The sequence below is a fragment of the Misgurnus anguillicaudatus genome, chromosome 21, assembly GCF_027580225.2.
Source record: "Misgurnus anguillicaudatus chromosome 21, ASM2758022v2, whole genome shotgun sequence".
NCBI lineage: Eukaryota > Metazoa > Chordata > Actinopteri > Cypriniformes > Cobitidae > Misgurnus > Misgurnus anguillicaudatus.
In genome coordinates this window covers 42,480,402-42,506,766 of record NC_073357.2, presented here as the reverse complement: position 1 = coordinate 42,506,766, position 26,365 = coordinate 42,480,402, and the positions used below count along the sequence as shown (strand labels likewise).

The 26,365-nt window shown below is 37.3% G+C and overlaps 1 protein-coding gene across 2 annotated transcripts; it reads left to right on the top strand.

Moving 5' to 3' along the window:
• Positions 1 to 269: 269 nt before the first annotated feature.
• dync1li2 (dynein, cytoplasmic 1, light intermediate chain 2) lies at positions 270 to 25,694 on the top strand. Of its 2 annotated transcripts, none has more exons than XM_073859198.1 (13): positions 270 to 424; positions 1,012 to 1,085; positions 1,253 to 1,369; positions 1,624 to 1,861; positions 10,110 to 10,269; positions 13,999 to 14,092; positions 14,179 to 14,314; positions 14,408 to 14,519; positions 18,595 to 18,654; positions 18,747 to 18,788; positions 18,985 to 19,102; positions 19,613 to 19,741; positions 22,496 to 25,694. In XM_073859198.1, the coding sequence occupies exons 1-13, from the start codon at positions 333 to 335 to the stop codon at positions 22,510 to 22,512; spliced, it is 1,389 nt and encodes a 462-aa protein (XP_073715299.1). In that variant the 5' UTR covers positions 270 to 332; the 3' UTR covers positions 22,513 to 25,694. The 2 variants fall into 2 exon arrangements, with proteins under 2 accessions (XP_073715299.1, XP_073715298.1); XM_073859197.1 differs by having other exon boundaries at positions 22,491 to 25,694.
• The last annotated feature ends 671 nt before the right edge of the window (positions 25,695 to 26,365 follow it).

Here is a 26,365-nt window from a genome sequence, read left to right as displayed (position 1 = left end):
TGAATATTCATCTCCTCCTCTGTCACTGTTGTAATGCTGTTTTTCTAAGGAAGCGGTAGGCGGTTTATGACTTCTACTATGGTGTAGTATTCACTCATGAATATTAATTTCGTCAAACTTTGTTCGCAACGTTTATGGAAAATAACACACCCATTCTGTCATGTGTATACGTAATAGTCATGAGCTAGTCATTTACTGGTCAAACGGCACGTTACGTAATTAATATTCATGTGCAAATCCTTTCCCATAGTAAGATTAGTGGTTCGCCGAGCGGTTTCTGTGAGGTCCTCAGGCGTTGTATATGCGCCTCCTTTTGTGCTTCTCTACTCAAGATGGCTCCCGTTTTAGAGAAGCTACTGGGCGCTGTCGGGACGGGCGACACTATGGAAAACAGTAACGAGGATGACGATGGACAAAACCTCTGGTACGCTCGCACCCTTAAACAGTCTGACAGTGAATTTGGTTTTGCAGGAATATTTGACAGTGTTATTATGTGCTGCTTTGTTAGCAGACGTATGCTGTCCAGTTCAGACACCGGTCCCGGATGAGTCAAAAACATTTTATACAGACTTACAAACTAATACTAGATCAGACTAAAGTGGCGATTTCCGACAAGCTAAAGGACAGAGAGAGTGTTTAAAGCGTAAAGATTATACACGCGACAGTTTATGTGCTTTTCCTGGTATTCCCATGGTCTGTTTGTTTGTGCAATGTGGGCTGTCATTTAAAAAAAATCACCGGCTTTGCTTTAAAGGAGTTCAGCAGTGTTAAAAGTAATTGAATGGTCGTTTGCAACTTCAGCGTTTATCTTGTACATAGATGTTGCTTTGTTGTACCAGACATGTCACGATGTCGAGATTTGATTTTTATTTCTAATGCAACTTAACGGTTGAAAAAAGACAGCACCTATAGTAGACATCACCAATCAATCTGATACTTATTAAAGTCTGCATCTGCTGCTGTCATGAATGCAGTGATCTTTGGTCATTTGTTGTTCTGTCATTCATCCAGGTCTTCAATTATAAGCGAAGTTTCCACACGCTCCAGCACCAAATTGCCATCTGGGAAAAATATATTAGTTCTAGGTATGTGCCTTTTGCAAAATTTTACTTCACAATCCTAATTTACAGAGTATCAAAATTGTGACACATGTTCACATGTATTATATGATTTGTAAAAAGTGCATGAGCAAACTTTTGTTTTTGTGATATGTTGTAAAATATGAATAATTTATATGAATGATTTCTTTTAGGTGAGGATGGTTCAGGAAAAACAACACTCATGACGAAACTCCAAGGAGCTGAGCACAATAAAAAAGGCAGAGGTCTGGAATACTTGTACCTGAATGTCCAAGATGAAGACCGAGATGGTAAGCAGCAGATGCTTTTATTCAAAGCTTCTTATAGTGCATTACAAGGTATGCATGTTTTAAGCATGCGTGTTCATTGAGTTTATCACCTTTTGTGCTGCTAGTGGAATGCTTTTCCACTGAGCCATACAGAAGCATATGTTTGGGAATATTTGTGCTATGTTTGGGGTTAATTGGGAAATGCAAAACTTACCACCATTACTTCATGAACGAAATCTTAAAATTCCTAAAAATTATAAAATGGTCTCTTCCAGATTTGGCTCGCTGCAGTGTATGGATTCTTGATGGAGACCTGTACCACAAAGGCTTATTGAAGTTTGCAGTAACCGCTGATTCGCTAAAAGACACTCTGGCAGTGTTTGTGGTGGACATGTCACGACCTTGGACCATCATGGAGTCACTTCAAAAGTGGGCGAGTGTGCTACGCGAACATGTGGACAAACTGAGGATCCCACCTGAGGAAATGAAAGAGATGGAGCAGAAGATTGTAAGTTTTATTTTGATTTTAGGTTGTACGGGATGTTGCAATTTACGAAATTTGCAAATTCACGACAGTTTACTGTTAAAAATAAGCATATAGCTTTTTAGCTATGTGATCAAGCAGAGGAATGTTGATTAGGGTTATACTTTATTAAGGGCAGTAGAAATATGGATGCTGATTATTTTTTTATTTTTTAAATGTGATATTTGTGGTGAGAATTGTCTGTTTTGTTGTCTGGTATGGTTAGATTAATGCTTTGTTCTCAAAGTCTGAAGATTTACTCTGTTTTTATTGTTAAGGGAACATGCCCACATTTTGGGAATTTAGCTTATTCACCATGTCCCCCAGAGTTAGAGAAGTCCACATACCTTTCTCATCTCCGTGCATGCTGTAACTCTCTGACGCAGCCCCTGCTAGCTTAGCTTAGCACAAAGACTGGAAGTGAATGGCTCCAGCTAGCAAACTGCTCCCAATAAGTGACAAAATAACGTGTTTTTTGTCCTATTTATGTGTTGTGATTTGTATAGTCACACCGTGTACAAATAACAAGGTCATATGAGACACAGCCATCTTTTAACAGTATACACTGGAAACTATATTCTTAGAATGCGAAGCACTGCTACTTGGGTGGAGTGATTTGCACAACTCTGACCGAACTCTCTGCTCCTCACCAGGGGGCTTCTCGGGTGCTGCGAGCAAATCATGTTCACGTTATTTTGTTGTCACTTATTGGGAGCAGTTTGCTAACTGGAGCCATTCACTTCCAGTTTTTGTGCTAAGCTTAGCTAGCGGGGGCACAGTTACAACACGCAAAGAGATGAGAAAGGTATGTATGGACTTATCTAACTCTGGGGGATACTGTGAATAAGCTAAATTCCCAAAATGTGGGCCTGTTCCTTTAATGAAGAAGTAGAGTGGAGGTCTCTGCCAAAAACACAGTTTGTCTGATTTTTTTGTATATGTGCTTTGGCTCATTTTTATTTGTAGTGGTGAATGGTGATGTTTCTGTGTTTTCAAAATAGCTTTTAATTTTGGGGTGGTTTCCCCAACAGAGATTAGCTCAATACAGGACAAGACCTTAGTTTAATTAGGAAATATAACTAGTTTTAACAAACATGCCTTACCAAAACCATTACTTGTCTGTATTTTGAGGCAAACAAAAGGCACTGATGTATTTTAAGATATGTCAGTGCAAGTTGTTTTCAGTTTGGACAGATCTTCAATTTTTTTAGTCTAAGACTAGTCTAATCCCTTTCTGGGGAACCTCCCCTTGATGTATGAAATCAAAGATTTTATTAGATTTGTTGTTATTTTAGTTCCTGAGTCCTAATCCCATTTTTATTATAAGTTATAAGACCAGGACTGCCTGTAGTTTTGTTGGTTTAATTGCACACTCTAGATACTCTTTGTTCTCTGAATTTGCATGACCTTTCAGTCAGATCCATGCTGTTAGAAGGGAATACAAATACTACTGTTGATTAAAACTTTGCTTAGAATATCCACGTTTAAAAACATTTTATAGTATATTATTAAGTATGATTTTGGCCTATGGTACCTACCCGGAGGTGCTAAATCTTTATATGAAAGTTTATTAGAATGAAACCAAGCTGCTGAACATTGGAGATGACTTAAAATGTTTTTGGGCAGGTGTCTATAATAAAAAGTGGGAGGAGTGCTCAGACATGATGTGAGAGGTTATTTCTGTGGATCATGATCATGAAAGGGGAAGTGGCTTGGAGCTTGTATTTTATCTTGCATCTGAAATATCAAGCACAGTGCTGCTGTACTCACGTCGTGAAGGATCAAAAGCTCTCATCCAGATGTATTCACTTTAATCTAATAATATCATTAATATCATAGCAGATGTTTTCTAAAAATGTTTCCTATTGAAACATTTCATTCATGATTTGCCATGTTTGATTTTGAAAATACAATCCTGAGCTCAACACTGAATTAGGTTGTTACATTATATAGATATAAAAAACTGACTTAATTTTTACAATGTAATTACTTTGTAATGCAAACAGTTGCAAGTGGTTTGTTGTATGTATGTATGTATGAAGTATAGGGCCAAAAGGCAATAATCCTCCAAACAGACACGCCCAGAATCAGGGCCAGCACTTCCTTAAGCAAAAATCAACTTAGGATGCACAAACCTCTCTCTCAATGAGTCAATGATCTCATCATTGTAGTGGGAAAGAGCATTCAAGCTCTCTTACAAGGTGTTGCGTCATGGTCCGCTCTGACGGACATTCCTGACATTCAACTCTTTGCTGTGAACAGGATGGCCAGAATACTGAAGTAGGAACATAGCAGTTTAACAGAGCAGCTTTTCTCAAACCACAGCAAACCATCTTACAGCTCTTAGTCAGCTAACACACAGAGGGAGTGTGTATGTTAAAATGTGACTCTGCCTTTAAAAACCCAACTAAAGTCATTTTCAGTGTTTTACAGGTTTATACAATAAATCATCATATGTAAAGAACATTCTGTTAAAATATCTTAAATATTAACTGAGTAAACATGTCAAAGGTTGAAATAAAAGTGATTGGGACTTTAGCCTGAAGGTTAATTCACTTTGTTGACACTTTCCTATGTTGTTTAATGCATTATTGTGGTCTTGCACTTGTTGAGTTGAAGTGAGGAAGTGGCTGTTTTAATAAGATTTACATAACTTTTATTAGTATTGTTCTTTGTTCCATTGAAGTTGATGTTTTGAGTCCCCAATATGTTTTATACCTGCGATCCACATGTGACTCTCTCCACCCTTGTTTGATGAAGCTGGTCAAAGTCAACAATAGAAAGTCATTGTTAACGTTTTTACAGTTACTTGTTTTTGTCAGATGGAGTTTATTGTATTGGACATTGGTCATTTCGATCAAATATATTGTTGTTGATGGTTACAGGTTCAAATCTTTAAGCATCTTCAACCAAAATTATCTTGATAAAACATCAGGCTGATAAAGAATGTAATGTAAAAAATGTTCAGTATTTGTCTTTAGCCCGAGCCTGTTATGAAAACTCGCGATAACACAAGGCAATAGAATAGAGGTATTATTTAAAATGTTTGAAGACATGTGATTATTATGAACACTTGCCTATTGACTTTTAATTAAGAAGAAACAATAAATATCAGACATCATTTTGCCTTCTACAAATTCTCCATGTACTCTGTTATTGGTGACTTGATATAAACATATAGGGCCATATCTTGCACCCAGCACAATTGACTTTGTCAGTGACGCATGTATCATTTCGTATTTTGCACCGGCGCACAGCGGGTTTTTCCCTCCACAGACGCACGTCGGCAAACTAGGGAACGAACTTGCGCTGCCTGGGCGGTTCAGCGCAGAAAAGGAGGCGTGCTCCGGCGCAAACCATCTCTTATGCTATTTTGCAGCTTCAAAAAACAATTGCGCTACTAACCAAAAAAAACGAGTCTAAAGTCAGTGGCGCGTTGCGTGTAGTTCATTATGCTATTTTGAGGGCGCATGCTTGACCATAATGTATAGCGTGCACAAGGCGCATTGCTTATCTAATCTACACAGATGCAACAGTTATTTTTTCAAATCATAAATTGTTACAATAAAAAAATTAATACATGAGATAAGGAAATCATTGTGGTGAGCATTGTGGTGATAGTTTTTATTTATTTTGTGTTGCAGCGTTAAAACATTTTCATGCAAATAACGATTAAAATATTTTCATAAGTTTGTTGTGTGGCTGTATTACGTTTATTTTATCTAAATAATAATTCAAATGTTTTCATAAGAAACCTTAATGTATATGAACTTGATTTGTAAGTGTACTTTGGGGTTGGACCTTGCTTGCGTTTCTTGGGTCCGATTTCAAAGCCCCCAAACCCTTTCAGCGGTGAGGGTGGACGCAGCGATGTCCTCCTGTGTGCCCGGCATGCCCGATTTATGCTGGCAAACTTGGGATCCCCCGTCTCCTGACATCATTGTAAAGCTTGGCGCAGCTGATGAGACAATTGTGGCTATTTCCTCTCACGCCTGTTAAACCGACGCTGATTTGGGCAGGTTTCTCCCATCCCCATACAAAACAACTTCTCTGTCTTTGACTGCTCTTACAAGAACGTCGGTCTCCTCGGCTATGAACTGCTTCTGGCGTGCGCCTGGTAAATCCGTCATTATAATAGCAACTCGCCATGGAACTTGCGCCCTTGCGTTTAAAGGGAATGTTGGATAGCGTTCTGATTGGTTTATTTGACGTTACGCCCAAACCACACCTATGAATAATGAACCTACTTCAGACCAACCCCTTATTGATTTGCGCCTGGCGCAAGACTCATTTCTCCCGCCGGGAAAATAGCAACAGCGCCCAAGATCCGCCCACAAAGTCACTTGCGCTTTGCGCTTCGCACTTGCGTTTCAGGCCCATAAAGTCATATAACAGATCGTATCACTTTGTCATGTGTATTACCTTAATTTCAGTAAAGTCGCCATGAAACGGAAGTAGCGATTTGCCTTATTTTTCCCCGTGATGACGTATATCCGAAGAAACGGCTTTTGAGATGAAATAAGGCAGGGCTGGATTTGAATTTGTCCATCGAGATCTGATTGGATCGTTTGAAGTTGGGCTGTGTTGCTAATTGCTAATCGCTGCATCCTTTCCTGGACCATGCCCACCTGCCATACTTATGACCGGCAGTGAAGAGAGATCGTTTTGAGGAGGGGAGGAGATTCGCATTTTTGATTAAACTATATATATATATATTAGGGCTGTGTATCGCCAACAATTTCCCGATACGATACGTATCCTGATACAAGACTATTTTGAATTACATTTTTTTGTTCAGAATTTAGTAACATTATTATTATTATTATTATTATTATTATTATTATTATTATTTGTTTATTGTACATTGAATAAGCAGTGTTGTAACAGTTGTGATTTTGCCATTCATTTATTAGCTTTTGGGGTAACATAGAAATGCTTAAAATCCCAGAGTTAGTACTTATGTCTTTTTAAAAAGTGTCTTACCCTAGGCATTATATTTCTCTCTTACTTAATTATTCTATATCTATGAATATATCTATAAACATGCAGTCAGAGTTAATACTATTTAGCAGAAATCAGATTATTAATGTGACAGCTATAGTTTGAAGTAGCTCTGTATCTCTTCTCTAGACGTACACTTTTGACATGCGAATCTTTGTTCTCAAATGCATTAGTACTGTTTTATAAGAGAGTGGCTAATAAAGCCCTTTGCAGTAGTATAGGCTAAGATATCTGCGCTTTCATACTGAACGCGCGCGCGCGCGAGAGAAAGAGAGCGCGAGCACGCGGCTCGCTATGCAGACACGTGCATCAGCGAGACAGACACGCAAAGTGAAAGTATACCCTGCTACCTTTAACTCTGCATACTCCACGGGACACATGCGTCCTTTCCATATGGATCACGGATCAACAGTGATTCGTCACGTTACTTTCAAAAGTGCATCCGAATCGATACGGAAGGTGCTGTATCGATGCGTGCATCGGCAGGCGTCCATGACGATGTATCGTCGTATCGATATTTTGAACACAGCACTAATATATATATATTAGGGCTGTCAATAGATTAAAAAAATTAATCTAGATTAATCGCATGATTTCATGAGTTAACTGCGATTAATCGCAAATTAATCGCACATTTTTATCCATTCTAAATTTACCCTAATTTAACACTTTTCAGGTTTTTAATATTCTAATCATATATACATATATAGATGCTTTATGCAAATATATGTTAACAACAGCCTGTTTACATTTTAACAGAATCACCAGCCATTGTTTTGTATATGAATTTTCCTTTCAGAAGATTTTTCTTTCTCCATTTTTGTTTGCTGCTGCATCATTTGTGACCTGTGCTGGCAAGTTGAGTCGGAATGAGCAAATTTTAAAAAAATAGTTGTTCATATTTTGACATTCTCTATTAAAACATAGAACAATGCATGATTTGTTGAAATATAACAAAATATGACAGAACTACACGTGTTTGAAGTTGAAAGAGTCAAATTACCACAAAAATTTCCACATCCATACATTATATTACCACATCAATACCTTAAAATCACTGGTAAAACTATAAGATTTAGCACACACAAAGCAAAAACATCATCAATGTATGTTCAACTTTTTTTCCTTTTGTTTGATTGACATTGAGACAAACTGCTTAAAATCTAAGTGATCTAATATAATGTTACACATCAGATAGTTTTACCCAACAGTTAACCAAACATTTACTTAAAACATAACAGATTATAGAGCCTACCTGCGTGAATTCTTATCAAAACAGATATTTGTAAATCTGTAATTTTGTGTAGATGTCTATATATCCGGGTCGCGCACTCGCGCGTCTGTGTGCACGCGCTTCAGATATCAGTCAGTCAGCGTGAGGGGATCGCTTTTGAGTCTTTTCGCTCTTAATAACTCTTTAACATTAATCAGGTAGCCTACCGAACTTTATCTCTCTTAATGACTCTTTTAACATCAAGCAAGTCCTGCAGTCTATGTTCTAAGTCATGCATAAAAGCGAAACCAAAATGAATTGAGACGCATTTTTGTATTAGATTAAGCATTAGGAGGACGGTAACGTTACACCTCTCAGACGTATAAATAAAGATCATATCAGATGTCCAACGAGCATTTAGAGCATTGGATTTGGTAGACGATTTGCTTAATGTTCTTATTTCTATGAAAACCTTTTACTCATTTAGAGAGAGTCACATTTGTCTGCGTCTCTGTTCATTCAACTATGGGCTGGACCAAGGGTCAAACAGAAATTGCGCGTTGCGTTAATCTTCGTTAATAAAATTAGTTGCGTTAAAATGAATTTGCGTTAACGCGTTATTAACGCGTTAATTTTGACAGCCCTAATATATATATATATTAGTTTTTCATTTCAATTTCATTGCGACTTTAAAAACATACAAAATACATACAAATATAGAGTTGGGAATAACTGTGGTTTCTGTTGAAAATCTGTTTCTAAATGCACCAGGTTATATTGATCTCTGGTTTCTGTGAAAACCTGCATAACCTTCACAAGGAAGGGTGTGGATAACTGCATGTGATGCTTGAGAAATTAAATTGTCCTTGAGCATTTAGCATACGAGGTAATGACTCAAAACGAGGTGGAGTTTTTCATTTACAATTCAATGTGCTCTTTTGCAGTGTTCTGCAGTCTTTGGTTATAGCTGATGTACACGATCATAGACATCACAAATGCTCGAACGTGATGTTGAACCACAGAACAATTTAATGTAGGAAACAATGCTGTAGTGTTCCTTAATTTCCCGTCACAAAATTTGGGGGAGGCGGCCGTCAACAAATTCTCTATGCTGGAAAAACCCTGTGAAAACTTTTTTCCAGATTTTATTAAAACCAAGTTATAAAATGCTTCGGTGTCTCGGTATGATGTCATAGTGTGATACAAGATCAATGCCCCCTTCTGCTTCACTCTTCCTCTTTATCCCCACCCATTTATTTGTACCTGTAGTATGAGATGAGACACAACCACAAGATTATGTCAACCACATGAAATAAGGGTTCACAGTGCTTCCAGGTAATATGAGGTCAGATTATGTGTTAGATGTACAGTATATTATATTCCAGCAGTATAGAATCTGTACTGTAACAGTATATTAAAGGAAGCTTTTTCTGGGTCATCTGGATCTGCATTCTTATGGTTCCTGAGGAAGTCAACCCCCCTTCTTCCTAGCACCTCTTGAATCTAAAACCATCACTCCAGCTACCCAATTTCACATATCAACACCATGCCCTGTTCATGCACTCCTGTATGTCAGACTTTTCTTTGATTGCTGTTCCCTTTACTTGTGTTCTGTAGTGCTTTGCAGGAGATGAGATGTTCAGACTGTTCACCACTGTAAATATCTGAGCGCCTTTACAAATGCTCTTCAGCTTGAGCTGTTTAAAATATTGACTGAAGTCAACACTAAAAACATGGCCATAAAATGTCCTCAGTGTGTTTGTATGGGAGCTGTTTTTGTTTCCTAATGGTTTTGAGTTACCTAGATTTACCTAGAGCGGTTTTATAGACTATGGTAATTTGAGATAAGTGATTATTTTACTAAGAAGCTTTGTTCAGTACAAGGACCCCTTATTTGTAACAAAATGGATGTTAAATGTTCTTTATAGAACCACACAGCTTTTTTGTAGCCTACCTATATTCATTGAATGTCATTGGCATCAAAAGGTAAATAAATGTTTGCTTTTATTCTCTGCAGTTGTAAGGGCCTTCCAGGAGTACGTAGAACCAGAGGATGCCACTTCAGGTTCCCCCCAGAGACGAGCCCCAGCCACTGCAGGAGAAGATGACAGTGTACTGCTACCCCTAGGAGACAACGTCCTCACACACAACTTAGGCATTCCAGTGCTAATAGTTTGCACAAAGGTATCTTAAGAAAGTAACTGACATGTACACATACAAAAACCTGAAAAAAATTAACAACCTGTTCATTTTTAAATTTCCAACAGGCAACTCACAATGCTGGTGTTTTTAGCGTTTGTCGAATCAATGTGAATTAGCTTTTAGTCACATTATTTAAAAGTACACCTGATTTCACACGTTTGAGTATGTTTGTGTGGATGTGTGTTTATAAAAGAGGGAGCTTTTGTATTCTCTGTTGTTTTTAACCAGATGATAAAGCTCTCTTTATGACGTGTCAGTAGCCTGCAGGTTCAGAGCTGCAGACTCACCATGTCCCCCTCACATGCTCTCTGAGATCAGGACACACTCAATGATCTTTTCTATTGTTAGCATGCCTCTAAGCTAGAGGTCTTCTCAGGTCCAAAGAAATGTGCCCGACCCGAATCACTTTATAACCGAACCCGATGTGCATAAAGGATTTTTTTTAAAGAAAGACCAGACACGAGAAAATTAGACCCGAGTCCGACCCAAACGAGTGGCAATTTTTTTTAACCGACTGGACCCGAATGTATGCACACACGCATTCTGCAGACTCACACGCAGCAGTCAGACAGAAAGACACTCCGGTGGCCTCGCAACCAATTTGGCAAGCTGCTCCATTCATTTTTCTTTGTTATCTGACAACGACACCATTAATCGCTAAAATGTACATTTAAAATTGATTGACATGTTTGTCTCAACGAGAATTAACCTCCCGCCAGCCACACAATGTCTCAAGCGCTCTTGCCAAACAGATGAGAGGTTTGAAAAGGACATTGACGCACACACGCGAGAGAGTTTGGGTCTTCTCGGGTCCGTTCAGCAAAAACACATTCATTTTAAATTACCTGAGACCTGATGCTGCTATTATTGTACCCGACCGTGTCTGGGCCACATGTGAAACTTTTAGACCAGAACCCGATCAGGTCTCAGGTCAGACCTCGGGTTTTCGGATCTAAGTGGACCCGTGAAGACCTTTACCTCCAGCCCTGAGGACATTTCAAAAGATGTAATTTAGGCTTAAGGGCATAATGTCCAATGATCTTTGATCACTTTGCTTTTTTGGGATTGCACAGATTGACGATTATTCAGAATGATATCTGCCAATACCTATAGTTTGGTGGTAGGCTTGCCGCGATAGTCGGTGAAACGGTGATAACCGGTGCTTCAGCCTCTCACCGGTTAGATCACTTGCCCACCGCGACACCGTTCACCGTCGTTTTGATATTTTCGTGTAATTAATTCATTTAGTTTCGTTAGAGAGAGCAAACACTAAGAACTGAATGTGTCTGCTGACTGAATTTAGCGGAGCTAAACTCGCGTCACGTCACAGAGCAGCAGGTGTCAGATTTCATTTATTTCTGTCAGAGTTTGCGAGGCGAGCTGACTGATGATGACAGAATCCGCGTGCTTACCCGTTTTTGTTATAATATACATATATGATGTTTAATATAAGCGAGATCGTTTTGTTGTTGTGTTTTTCAACAAGAAAAATAATAAACCCATCATTCAAGCAGCGCTTTTATGGAGAAGTAGCCGGTTGCTCTGCTTGGGACTTGCGGGTTATGTGAGAATTACCTGCGCACATTGACTCAAGCACTTAATTAAACCAGCTGTTGCACTGGCATTACACGCAAATTCATACGCGATTTAACGCAGCTTACGCAAGCGCTGCATTTAAAAAGTTGCGTAATTCAAAAATGAAAGTAAAATGTGCACGTCTGCATGCGCATTTATAAGCCCCTCCCACCCGGTGATACCGGGATCACAGAGTTTGTGACGCACCGATTAACCGGTGGGAAAATTACGTCACCGCGGCAACCCTATTTGGTGGTTATTTTAACTTATTAACTAAATTCCTAAAAATTTAATTTTCTGAATTTTATGCATTCACATAATGACCATTAATATTGAACATTAAACTAGTGACATTTCTTTACATTTTCTATACGCAGAGACCAAATTCATTGCATTTTCCTGTTCTCTTTTGATTGAGAGGATATATTGACCATGGCTATCAACTGTTTTTAAACTATCGACCGATAGAGATGGTGCATCTCTAGTTAATGTAATTTTAATGGAGAAATTATTGTTTTATCATATTATCTAGAAAGACATGAGGATGTGTAATTGATGACCAAATGTTTATTTTCAATATTTGAAAGCGTATCTGTTGTGGTTCTGTAAAATATGTGTGGTAAAAGCAGAAATGGTTTGGCAATTATGTTCGGTCAAGAGTGAGCTATTTTTTTATGCAGCCTCTTGAATTTTTAAGCAACCTGTATAGCTCCTACCTGCCAAAACCATTATAGCTGGCAGTCAGCCACAACCTGAGTCATTCCTAAATATGACTGCTGTGAGGTCAAGCATGTTTGTGCTTGTCTCTGTATGATTTTATTATATCATATCATTCTTTTGATCTTTCGTAAATAAACAATATGACAGTTTGTTAAGGGTTATATAAAAAGAGATTACGGGTTAGTTTGTCCTAAAATTAATATTCTGTCATTTTCCTGACCTTATTTGATTTTGAATGCACATGATTTTTCTTAAGTAGGACACTAAAATATATTTTGCAAAACTTGCAGTGTTTTTTTTTCTGTTTAGTGAAAGTGAATAGGCACTGCAGCTGTTATGCTCTCAAAATGACATGCCATAAAATTGCAACTTTTTAAAGGAATATTCTATTTTCTTAAAAGAAAAATCCAGATAATTTACTCACCACCATGTCATCCAAAATGTTGATGTCTTTCTTTGTTCAGTCGAAAGGAAATTGTGTTTTTTGAGGAGGACATTGCAGGATTTTTCTCGTTTTGATGGGCTTTAGGAGAGCCCAACATTTAATACTTAACTCAGCACTTGGCGGTTTTTTTCAACGTAGTTTCAAAGGACTATAAACAATCCCAAACGATGCACAAGGGTCTTATTTAGCTAAACGATTGTCATTTTTGATAAGAAAAATAAAAAATATCCACTTTTAAAGCACAACTTCTCGTCTAGATCTGGTCGTGATGCGCCAGCGTGACCTCACGCAATACGTCATGACGTCAAGAGGTCACAGAGGACAAACGCGAAACTCCGTCCCAGTGTTTACAAGTGTTGAGAAAGAGGACCGTTCCTACGTTGTTGTATGTCAACTGATACTAATTAATGTCTTTGTGTCAGTTTATTTTTTAAAATGGTCCGCAAATTTTCGTTTTATATATGTAACACGTGACCTCCCTACGTCACTACACATTTATGCTGGACTGGACTTTAATGAAAAGTTGTGGTTTAAAAGAGCATATTTTTAATTTTTCTTGTCAAAAATGACAATCGTTTTGCTAGATAAGACCCTTATGCCTCGTTTGGGATCCTTTATAGTCCTTTGAAACTCCGTTGAAACAAACTGTTAAGTGTTGAGTTAAGTATTAAATGTTGGGCTCTATTAAAGTCCATTAAAATGAGAAAAATCCTGCAATGTTTTCCTCAAAAAACATAATTTCTTCTCGACTGAACAAAGAAAGACATCAACATTTTGGATGACATGGTGGTGAGTAAATTATCTGGATTTTTCTTTTAAGAAAATGGACAATTCCTTTTAAGCTTGATCACTTGTGTTGTTATTTGCATGATGTGTTCTAATGTGCCGTGTTTGAACTTACTGAATTTAAATCTGTTCTGTTACTAAATGGAGCACAAAAAACCTTTCCCTGACTGACAGTCTCTTTCCAGTGTGATGCTGTCAGTGTATTGGAGAAGGAGCATGACTACAGGGAAGAGCATTTTGACTTTATTCAGTCACACATCCGGCGGTTCTGCTTACATTGTATCCTACTCGCTCAGTTCCAACAATACAGTGCTGTTTTTTTCGCTCTCTCTTATGTATAACACATCCTTAATCAGATCCCACAGATGGAGCCGGCTTGATTTACACGTCTGTCAAAGAAGAAAAAAACCTGGACCTCCTCTACAAATATATTGTGCACAAAATATATGACTTCCAGTTTGCCACGGCTGCCTTAGTGGTGGAAAAAGACTCTGTGTTCATGTAAGAACTCCTACAAATCAAATATGAAATTTTTTCACATTAGTTCAGATATTTCCACTGCCTCTTTCAAAACATTTTTATACCTATTCGCAGTCCGTCCGGATGGGACAATGAGAAAAAAATTGCCATCCTGCATGAAAACTTTACAGCGGTTAGACCTGAAGATCCCTTTGAGGACTTCATAACCAAACCTCCAGTCAGAAAGGTGAGAAGACTCAAGAATGGGAATTTCATCCTCATCCACTTGTGTATTGTCCTGTTTAACTTGGTGTTGTTTTGTTTAACCCTCTGGGGTCGGACCCTTTTTGGACACAGTCAGAGGTTCTGAGATGCTCTCACATTTGGTCTTTTTTCAGTTGCTTTAAAACACATTAATGGCTAATATCACATAACACTGTATTCAGCACAAACTGTGCTATAATAATATTTAAGATAAAAGTATTTAAATTTTTGTATTTTTAAGTAAATGATGTTTATGCGTTGTTCGTAAAAAAAAGAAAACAAAAAGTTGCTGAAATAAGGCCAAGGAACACATCCTAAACATTTGTTAACAAGCAAAAAAGTTATCTACTCTTGTAGAGTAGAGAATTTGCTACAAAAAGATGTAAAAACCATTTAACCCACTCATTCACGTGAAAAAATACATTGATTTAACTTTTGTAAGACACTTTTTGCTGTGTAAAGGCAATATGCATGGGAGGGTCAATGGTCATGAATATTGATGTGTTTTACACGTGAGGAGACCCAACCCCCTAATGGCTCAGTGAGGAATGTTGGGACAAAAGAACTGTGACTGTGGGGAGACTTAAAGAGAAAATCTTTTGCTTGAGACTTAAAGAGAAAAACTTTTGCTTGTAGTTAAAAAAAATAGGTTAAAATAAAGTACAAAAGGCCTTTTTATTAAAATAAAAGTCTTACAGGGTTGCAAAAAATGCTAACAATATGAACAATACAATAGATTTAAGAAGCTTTATTGTAATTATAAACAAAGAAGCTTAATTGTAATTATAAATAATAAAGTAACAATATGTATACATGTAACAATATTCTATATGACCAGTACAATATGGCTCTAATTAAAAGAAAATGATTCTAAATGTCAGCTGTGAAAGTTTGGTGTGCATCTAAAAATACTTCCAAATATAAAAAATAAGGTATACATTTGTAAACCATCACACACTGTAACTCTTTGGGAATGGAGTTAAATGTTGTCGTGCCATTGTTCAAAACGTGCGAGTACCAGACGAAGTTGGTGTTGCAGACACATTCCTGAAAACATATCTTAATTAATATCATGTATTTTCAAAGTACAAAGCAACACATCAGTATTACTAATATTGAGAACTTTTTTTAATAATTAATAGGGGTGACCCCGAATAGTTGAAGATCGATGCATCGGAGAAGCCGGATTCGACTACCAATCTCACAGTCGAATCGTTGCAGATGTGTTATGAAATGAGGATCATTCAATTTTGGCCGTATATGGGTGCACACATTATCTGATTTCGCACATAACAGCTTTCTCCCAATATATTGATATACAGCATATTATTATAATGCTGCCAATAATATGTGATGTAGCAGCTTTCAATCAATATTTTTAAAATGCGTTAATAAATCCAACAATCCCTGTGACAGGGCTACACGTCCAAAAAGAGGTTCCTATGTTAATAAACCATTGACTCTTTGTTTCTACATTTAAAAGACGAAGCTGGCAATTCTGGCAATACTTTCGTTTTTTTATTAATTTCTTTATTTTATTTATAAATCACTCTGGTTTATCTGATTTATCTATTTGGCTTGTGTTTTGTTTCCGTGCACTTGAGGCATTTTGCATATTTGTTCTGCACGTTGTTACTTCTGAACTTATTTGATTTAAAAAATGTATTTATTATAAACGTAAATTCTGATATAATTTAAGTCTGTACATTTTGGATTGTTTTTCGTTCTATCGATGTTGCGCTATTGCGTTCTGGCCATGTTTGCGCATGCAATTTTGCCGAACGTGCTATAGGTGCTCTGCGTCTCATATTTAGAATTTCATCAAACTAAACATTACAAAACGGATGTTTTGCGGCGGGCATAAGTTTTAAAATGTATTTAAAACCGAGTGGTTATCTATTATGGTCGGTGTTCACTTTCAAATGATAGCAAAGAGATTCCTGAAATAAATAATATCATCAGGTCTTTCTGTATCTAAAGTGAATACAGAGATGATCAAAGTCAAAGCAAGCAAGCAGGTATTTCTGTGCTAAACAATAACGCGGAGTGTCTATAAAATCATTAATTTCAGTGTTTTTCTTGTTATAAATTAACGTTTAATGAATTGTATACATTATAGCTTATAGCTTTTATCATTTACAGTAACAATCACAAATTATTTGTCATTTGTCTTTTTTTGGTCATGGCTTTGACGCGCTTAATCTCCGAATCAAATAAAAATACTAAATTGTAGCCGGGGTTTCCAAGGCAGGATCACCTTTGTTATTTTTTAGGTTTAGTTCTCAAAATGTTTTTTTGTGTGATGTTCTGTAGATCGTGGCATAAAAATGTTATGAGGAATAATTAAACAAATTTTGCCTTACATTTTACCTTAAAAAAATATATATATAAATTGTATCACTTTATTTATTTCGGGTTCGTTTCTGCATGCCCCCGTGCGAGTAAATGATGATGAAGCCACGTTACTAAAAAAAAATTAAAAACATTATTTGTATCATGTATTTTCGGAAAATACAGATATGTTTATATATATACATCTTGTATTTTCCAAATTACTACGCAAAACATCAGTAAAAGTCTACTAATAAAACAGAAAAGCCCTCAAATGTGACTTACCCTGTATGAATGTCCGTCGCATTTGCCCGCTGAAGAGGAGAGTGATGCTACCACATTCCTACAAAAGTTTTTAATAATTAATATAATGTATTCTCCACAGTAACAAACTTATAAAGCAATACTAAGGCGGTAAAGCATAGTTGAGATAAGATAATTGGGTACATAGATGCGGTATATCTTTGTTAACGGGCCATTACCGGACATATTTATGGCTAAACATTAACACATTACAAATCTCCGGACACATTTACAGCACATCGATACTACATCGATACATTTACACCCGAACAGATAGTCGCGTAAACAAGACTTGTTGAGGCATAAACACACTAGTCAAAATATATTCTAAATAGTGATATTGTTTTATGACATATTGAATATTTACACCATACAATCATACTGTTTAACGCATGACATATCTTCGGGCTCATTTACAGCACAATGTTACACCCGAGCAAATAAAGAAGGCTTATTGATAAGTCGGCATGGACACTATAGTTATAGTAGTGATATTGCTTTATAGCATTCACATTACACTTATCAGCATACGGTTTAATGTAAGAACTATAATTTTAATGTTAATACAAATTGCCAATTACGAGACGTTTTTTATAAAGTCATTATGAATATCTGCTTGCAAACAGTCAGTATACAGTATATAAAAGTTACACAACATTTAAACAAATGTAGGTAAAACTTACTCTTCAGAAATTATATCCTCAGCTGGATCAAGTCGCTCTTCAAAATACAAACGTTCATCGTCGGAGTCCTGCTCTTCGTCTGAAGAAACAGTGAACTCTTCTTCCTCGCTGTCCAGGAGCATATAGCTTCCTCACCTGTAAAGCGTGTCATCTTCCGAACGCGTTGATAAGTGGATGAAACTGTCAAAACTCGCTGCTTCTTAAAGCATTGTTTGTGGGCGTTGATCTTGTTTGCATAGCCCGCATCAGGTAATTTCCATATGAATGGCGCGCACAAGGGAAGGTGGGATTACATTAGCGCTAATGAGGTCGAGCCAGAAAAACTGTACCTCTCTTTACTTACATGTCGATTACACAAACAGACAATGAGTTCTTCAGATTTTAATTACATCATGTAAAAGTAGACATTTCAGGCTTTCTTTAGACATATGTATCATGTTCGTGTGACAAGTATTGGCGGAGTTATCAGTTCATGTTTGAAACGTGTTTGAGGAAAATGGTCAAGGAGACAGAGATGTCGAAATGCACTCCCTGTTTATTTTCTTTATTTGCCAAAAGCACACAGTTTTGTTGTTATTATGAAGGCACTCACATTAAAGTAGAGACTTCACAGTTTCGAATGATGTATTACATGTATGTGTATGATTATGAATGACGGAGTATTTTAAGTGGATGTCACAGGAAACAGGAAAAAATGCGTCAAAACGCGGCCCCGCGTTTTTGGACCCCAGGGGGTTAAAGTTGGTGCATGACAAAGAAATCATTGCAGAGGATGAGCAGGTCTTTCTCATGAAGCAGCAGGTTTGTTTGAAACAGGGGATCATGTATTTTATAGTTTTGTATCTTTATGCTGTTTAGAAATTTCATTTCTCATTTCTCTTGCCTTATTACAGTCATTGTTAGCCAAGCAGCCAGCCACACCAACAAGAGGAACAGTAAGTGTAATTTCATGAGCCACATACCTCACAGCTTTGAAAGTGTTGTGTAACAATTTTTTCACATTTATGGTAGCTAATTTTACAAAGATCACTTTAACCCTGTTGCAGTTTTTAGCACCTAAAATGATTTAAGGTCATATTTAAAAAATCATTTCCTCACACCAGTTTTTTTGTGTGTGTTTGTTGTAAATAGGAGTCTCCTGCCCGGACTTCATCTGGTTCACCTCGGCCAACGGGCCGGACAGGCCCCACCAATGTGGCCAGTGTCTCACCCATGACTGCAGTGAAGAAACCAGACCCCAACATGAAAGGTAAAACATTACAACTTGCATGATTGCATGCAACACTTGATGCAAAATCTAAAGACATTGTTTCCCATTCATCCAAGTGACATAAATCTTATACGTGATGATTGTGTTGGGTGCAGTCAAGTGAAAGACTTGTGAGTCTAAACATGAGCACTTGTTTCTGTCTCTCTGTGTCTAACACATCTCATTTTCCTGGTTCCTCATTTTATTTTTCTAAGCTCTTGAAACACTGCCCTCTGGAGGGAACTGTTGAAATAATTCCCAAAACAATAGCTTCCTGCATGTTTTCGATAGTGTCGGCAAACTTTTTTGCCATCAATGAGCTTGTTATTTATTTGGTGCAGTGATGTCAAAGCATAACTGAAGCTCAGTATAATATTGGTAATTTTAATTAGATGCATGATTGCTATTGAATGTCCCACAGGGTAAATAAATGTTGCTTGGGTCTCGTTGTTTATCTGAATTGCCTTTTTAGTCACTTCGGGTCATTCTGTTTTATTTGTATATTTTTAGGAGCAGCAGCAAATGAGGGAGTGCTGGCCAACTTCTTCAACAGTCTGCTGAGTAAAAAGACAGGGGGGCCAAACAGTCCTGGGACACCGGGGGCAGGAACAGGGGTACAGGGCTCTGCCAAAAAAACAGGTAAATTCTTCCTTTTCCTGCCCTTTTCCCTTGATAGGGTGAATCTCATGTTAACTACAAGAAATGGCTCAAAAATCAAAAGAGAAAATAAAAATTGTATTGTAATTATAAGGAAAGTGAAAGATGTACAGTGTTTTTCACATTACTGCAATCTTATTCCAGTATTACGAGTACATATTGGGGGTTACAGTGAATAAAACATTTCCTTTTTTGAGGTTCACCCAAACATCATGGGCTGTAATGTTCTTCTGTTATTTCTGGACAATGCTGTTGTTTAAAGTTTTACTCGTAGAGCAAGAGAAAGCAGCCATGAAGAATGGGCTGAAAGCTTGTCAGAATGACAGCACCACATGGTGATATGTGTCATATTTGTTTAACTATCCTATGATGATGTGAAGTCCATGTCATACCACTTACAGTTTGACTCAATTGTCATGAAGCTCTAATATGTTAAAGGGGACATTTCATGAAAATCTGACCTTTTCCATGTTAAAGTGCTATAATTGGGTCCCCAGTGCTTATATCAACCTAGAACATGTGTAAAAGAACAACCCAGTTTTATTAAACCATTCTCTGCAATCATGTGAAAAAAGAGGTAATTGAAATCTGTCTCCCCTTGTGATGTCAGAAGGGGATAATACCACCCCTTAATCTGCACCCCTAATCCAACCACAGCACTGCCATATAATGCAGAGATCAACTCATTTGCATTTTAAAGGGCACACCCCAAAACAGCACATTTTTGCTTACAATTCAAGTGGTGATTTTTAACATAATCGCTATAATAAATTATCTATATGGTATTTTAAGCTAAAACTTCACGTTAGTACTCTGGGGACACCAAAGTTTTATTTTACATTGTTAAGAAGTCTTGAAATGTTCCCTTTAACGCCTTGTGCTTGTTATATTCTGTTATAGCCCTTGCTTCAAAATGACACTGCTTGAATAAACATAAGGGATGCAAGGGGGGAATTATTTTTTTACCTTTTTACATAGACTGTAACAACTTAAATGGCTTTTGTGGAATAAACGTACATTTCTGTAAACTTCCACAAAGAATCAATAACAATAGAGTCATTTTAGAATAGTTTATTTCTAATAACAAGCAAATTAAATAACAAGTCGGTTACCTTAGTTCAAATCATAACTAAAGCGTATCGAAAACTACACTGAGCTAACGTTACTGTGTAAAATGTGTACTATATAATGTATACAATGTTAAAGGAATAGTCCATTTTCTTGGGGGAAGGGTCCAGATGGTTTGCTCACCACCATGTCATCCGGGGTGTTGGTGTCTGTCTTTGTTCAGTCGAGAGGAAATTGTGTTTTTTGAGAGGAACGTTGCCGGATTTTTCTCATTTTGATGGACTGTAGTGGACACCAACAATTGATACTTAACTCAACACTTAACAGTTTTTTTCGGCGGAGTTTCAAAGGACTGTAGACGATCCCGGGCGAGGCATAGGGGTCTTATCTAGCAGAAAAAAACAAATGTGCACTTTTGGAGCACAACTTCTCGTCTAGATCCGGTCGTGATGCACCAGCGTGACCTCACGCAATACGTCATGACGTCAAGAGGTCACAGAGGACGAACGCGAAACTACACCCCAGTGTTTACAAGTGTGGAGAAAGAGGACCGTTCCGACATTGTTGTATGTCGAATGATACTAATTAATGTCTTTGTTTCAGTTTATTGTTTACAATGGTCCGCAAATGTGGGTTTTATATATGTAACACGTGACCTCCCTACGTCACTACCCATTTGCGTTAGGTCACGCTGGACCGGACCTAGACGAGAAGATGTGGTTTAGAGGAGCATGTTTTTAATTTTTTTTGTCAAAGATGACAATCGTTTCGCTAGATAGGACCCTTGTGCCTCGTTTGGGATCGTTTGTGGTCCTTTGAAGCTCCGTTGAAAAAAAAAGTGTTGAGTTAAGTGTTGGTGTCCATTTAAAGTCCATTAAAATGAGAAAAATCCTGCAATGTTATCCTCAAAAAATATAATTTCTTCTCGACTGAACAGGGAGGGACATCGGCATTTTGGGTGACGTGGTGGTGAGTGGATTGTCTGGATTTTTCTTTTGGGAAAATGGAATATTCCTTTAACTACAGATCGGCTGCCAAACCTCCCTTCACAGAGCAAAAACATTATTTTTTAGCCACTAGTTAGACCCAGAGCAGACCATTAAACAAACAAAAACACTGGAAGTTAAGTTTTATCCAGACACCTAAACACGACCACGTGTGTCCAACGAAACTGTCTATATGGAATCATATCAATTTGCTTAAGTCAGAAACACAGATAACTAGCTAATGTACAGGACTGCTCAGTAATATGTTACTAAAACAGTTGTAAAAAAAGTGCACATTTGCCCATCTTTGACACTGTGCATGCTCAATGAACTCTGCACCCGTGCAGAGATCACTACTTGTAATAGCGGCTCCACACAGCCATTTTTGGACTATTGTGTATCTCCAATTCACATACATTCTGGTCTGCTGTCGAAGTTTTTTGAGGGCTGGGAGAACATCAACATGTTATTGGTTCATTCCGAAGAATTGCATGCTTTTTATCTTTTCTCAATTGATTTTGCATGTGTGCTGCCACACAGCATGCTGCTTTTGTAATTGCACCAGCATGTGGCACCTGCCCACATCCACCGAACCGGTTCCCGCTTAACCGTCGCGTGTTATATTTATACATGAAACTACAGGAAATTACTCTCTTTATTTTGCTGTTTCCTCCAAGGGCAGAAGCCGGGTTTGACTGACGTCCAGGCAGAACTGGACCGAATGACTCGTAAACCTGACTCTATGGTAACAGCCAACACCCCAGCGACAGAGAACGAGGCATGAGCACGCCTACGACGTCCACTCTGGATATCAACATAAAGGAGCAAAAAAAATGCTATTCATGACCAAAACTCTCCCCCAGCTTGTGTGTCTTTCAGCAAAATAGACCATGGTTTACCGAAAGTGTTGGGATTTTGTATGAAAATATAGGCCCTGATGTTATGGGGGAATGAAAGGTAGATATTTAAAAAAAAAATTCAACTGCTTTTTGTTTCTTTATATTTTCAGACCTGTTTGTTTGTTTGTTTGTTTATTTGTTTTGTGGTGAATAATTTTTGGTGAGGCATGGCAAGTCAGTAAATGGGTGCAGTCAGACCTCTGCATTGTGGGGCCTTGCTTAGCTTGGGGAATTTTAACCCTATCCAATCCCTCCTCCTGGGCAAGCACAGAAACGCTCTGCTGCATTGAATGACAGCAGTGGCTTTAAAAGTGCCGCAATCAGCTACAACGACTGCTTCAAAGCATAAATATACTGAAACAAACACTTGCAAAATAATATATACTTGCAAAAAGTATATGGTATGTAAAATACATTTATGCTGATGTATTTATAAAAAATGAAAGCAAATCAAGCTTTTATCTTCTCTGTGTTTTATCAGTGAGATGTTAAGCTTCTCTTAACAGTCAGCATCACTGATGTCACGACACTAATGACAGTACCGATTGGCCTTCACATTTAAAAATGGCAGACCTTGCCGCACCGCCTCGTCGGATGATGTAAATATGTGCTAAATATTTGCAATACAAGCTTCGATTTGATTTTGTATGAAATTTAATTATTTTAACAATTTATGAAGAACTATTTCAGATGAAACAAGCATTGAGTAACAGGCTGAGCATTTTCTTTTGGCTTTGGTTGTTTTTTGGAGGAGAGGGGCAGGGCGGCATCTTTACTAAAATAACTCCCAAGTGCCTGGCACAGTATACTGTTTGTGTCATAGTGGAGGTCCTTGTCTCCAAAAGAGAAATTGCACTGCATCATCAACGGTCAATGGATTTTTTTTGTACGGCTTCGTGTAATTTATTTGTTTTGCTTTGGAAACGCAAGTCTGTGGTAATTGCTTTTCTGAAAAAATAATGTCTATTTTGCTTAATTCAGTGGCCTATATATATTGTTTGCCTTTTTTGTGCTTATTTTTTGCTACCATAGGGAGCTTGCCTTTTTTGGAATTTCAAAATATCCTCTAACATAATTATAATGTTGGTCGGACATTTTCTCCAACCCCCAAAAAGAAATTGTAATTTAAACCACTAGCACCATTCTCATTTGGCCAAGTGATGACTGTATGTGTCACTCAAAATAAGTTGACAGTTCATACAAATGAGATTTCAGTATGTTTACCACTTGTTATTTTTTATGATGTAGGGAGTCGGACCATACAGCTATTAATGTAAAACATTCCCTGTTCTGCACAGTGTAGATATTCTGTAGGCAAATTCTGCCACGTGATTTTGTGCCCTGCCTCGGTGCCCACTGGAAGTGACAACTTTGCCTTTAATGTAGCATTCACTGTTGTCACTCCACATGCTCTGTCTCTTTACTCAGGGTAGATCTGAGTCCATACCACAGCCTTGTTCATATTCACAATGAGTTGCTTAATACATTTCTCAACATTTTCTTCCATCACTGATACTGTATCATTGAATTTTCTGTTTTAAACGAATCATTTGCATTTTGTTTTTGACTGAACATGTAACAAAATTAGCTGGTTTATGAGTTTTTGGAACTTGACCCGTGATCTAAAAGCTTGATGTAATGGTTTTGATTCCTTAGGTTTCTTAACCTCGGTTTTGAGTAATTGTAAGCGGGGTAGCTAAAGTGGCTTTTAAATTCTCATTAAATTTTCAGATAAAAAAGGAAAACGGAAAGTATTGGAATCTGTAACCAAAGATGTAGAATCCACGTTATGTTTTTGTCGAGTAGCTGCCCGAAATTCCTCCCAGGGGGCCTCTCTTTCGGCTTGGCCTGGAGAAGCCATCATTTCAAAATGGATCCTTCTGCTTACTGTGGTGTTCTGTGTCAGAAAATTCCACAAGTCCTTGTCCTTTTTAAAGCTCTTCAAGGGAATACATAACAAGATGTGTAGAATTCGTTGTTGTTTTGCATGAGCTTGTAGGAAAAGAAAAGTCTTACCAAATTAGAGATATGGGTCTCGAATAGGATTAAATCTTAATGCTATCTAATACTGCTTAACAGTTTCCATTTATGATGGGCAGGGCTAAAGCACTTGCTGATACTCAAGCACAACATTATGTCAGGACTATATACCTCTTGTTTTAGTGGTTATTCATCTATTCAGTGTAAGTGCTTCCTGGGCTGCAATTATGGAAGCCTTTATTCACATATAATGCTCCAGCTGCTTTGAAACCACTTAATATAATCTTAAATGCACTTAATTCATTGCATTCTTATTGCTGTGTGACTGAAATCTCACCGTCTAAATCCCACTGTCACATTCCTGTACACATAACTAACCAACCCCCCAGTGTTCATTCATACTTGTTAATTTGTTAAAAGCAACATATTAGATTTTTTTCCAACGGTTGTGTTTTATTGAACACAAATTTGATGGCAACTGATTTTAATTTTTAGCTTGATGTAAATGTAGACTAAATTTAAATGAACTAACAAATTGAAAAACGAACTAGTTGCACCTGAGATGCCTGAAGTACTTGAAAAAGCTTCCTAATGTTTTCCCAAAGGAGAATATACACAACACACATGTTGATGTTCTAGGGGTGCCCACCAAACGTTTTCAGCTTCAATAATTCCCCTCTCAGTTGGGAATGGTTGCAGTTATATAAAGAAACAACACGTTTTGTATGCATTTTATTCGGTCTAGCTGGATTATCCTTCTATTATGCACTTACCCCTGTACGTAAGAAAATGTTGAGAAAATGCTCTGACTTCCAAACTTTTCTATACAGGAACTTTCTATTTACACAAAGGACTGTTTTGTGCTGTACATTAAATTGAGTCTGATTGTAAGGCTTTAACCTGTTGCAGTGTGCAACTATGTGGAATCTTGCTTTTAATGCAAACAAAGAAAAGGAAATGTCTTTTTTCAGTCCCGGCTTAAATAAAATCTAAATCCAAACAGCTGCTTGTGCCTGACATTTGTAAATTGTTAATGCACAGATGGTATTAGTTTTGAAAGCTTGTGTGTATTTAACACTACAGTCAGTGTACTAATGTAATAGTTTGATACTCATCAAGTTTTAATTATTGGCACCAAACATTGAAAACATGAAGTCTAGATGATGATGATGATGTCAGCTTTGAAGAATTGTTTTGTGGCTCTGGAACCAAACCAGCAGGGGGCAGTGGTGTTTTCCCAATATCAACTATATTCATTTAAAAACTAAAATGCAATGTTAAAAATGAAATGTGATGTATAATTGCTATTTAAATACTGTTTAAAAATACATCTATGCGATAAATGTACAACATTTAAAATCACAATCATAAATTTAAACCCCATCTAATGTATATTTATTCATTATATTTTAGCATCATAACTGAAAAAAGAAAACATTTTTATTTAACTAAACTACCTGCCGTCAGGAATTAATCATTGTTTGATTATACTGCAAGTGTAGTGAACATGCTTGTGGCAGATGGTCATTTGTATTATCATAGTTTTTATTTTTATTATTAAATCATGGTTAAACTATGGTTATTGTGTTGAGACTAGTAAATTATTAACTTTTGTAAGGGCATACGCACGTTTTTTGTGGCTTTACAAAGCCAGTTAAATTATACAAGTAACA

What these genes read in the sequence shown, in the direction of transcription:
- dync1li2 (XM_073859197.1), top strand. Translation starts at nt 333, where the DNA reads ATGGCTCCCGTTTTAGAGAAGCTACTGGGCGCTGTCGGGACGGGCGAC. An exon ending in CCGGCGGTTCTGCTTACATT is followed by an intron (nt 14,093 to 14,178) that starts GTATCCTACTCG and finishes CAGATCCCACAG; the next exon opens with ATGGAGCCGGCTTGATTTAC. An exon ending in TCTTTCTCATGAAGCAGCAG is followed by an intron (nt 18,655 to 18,746) that starts GTTTGTTTGAAA and finishes GCCTTATTACAG; the next exon opens with TCATTGTTAGCCAAGCAGCC.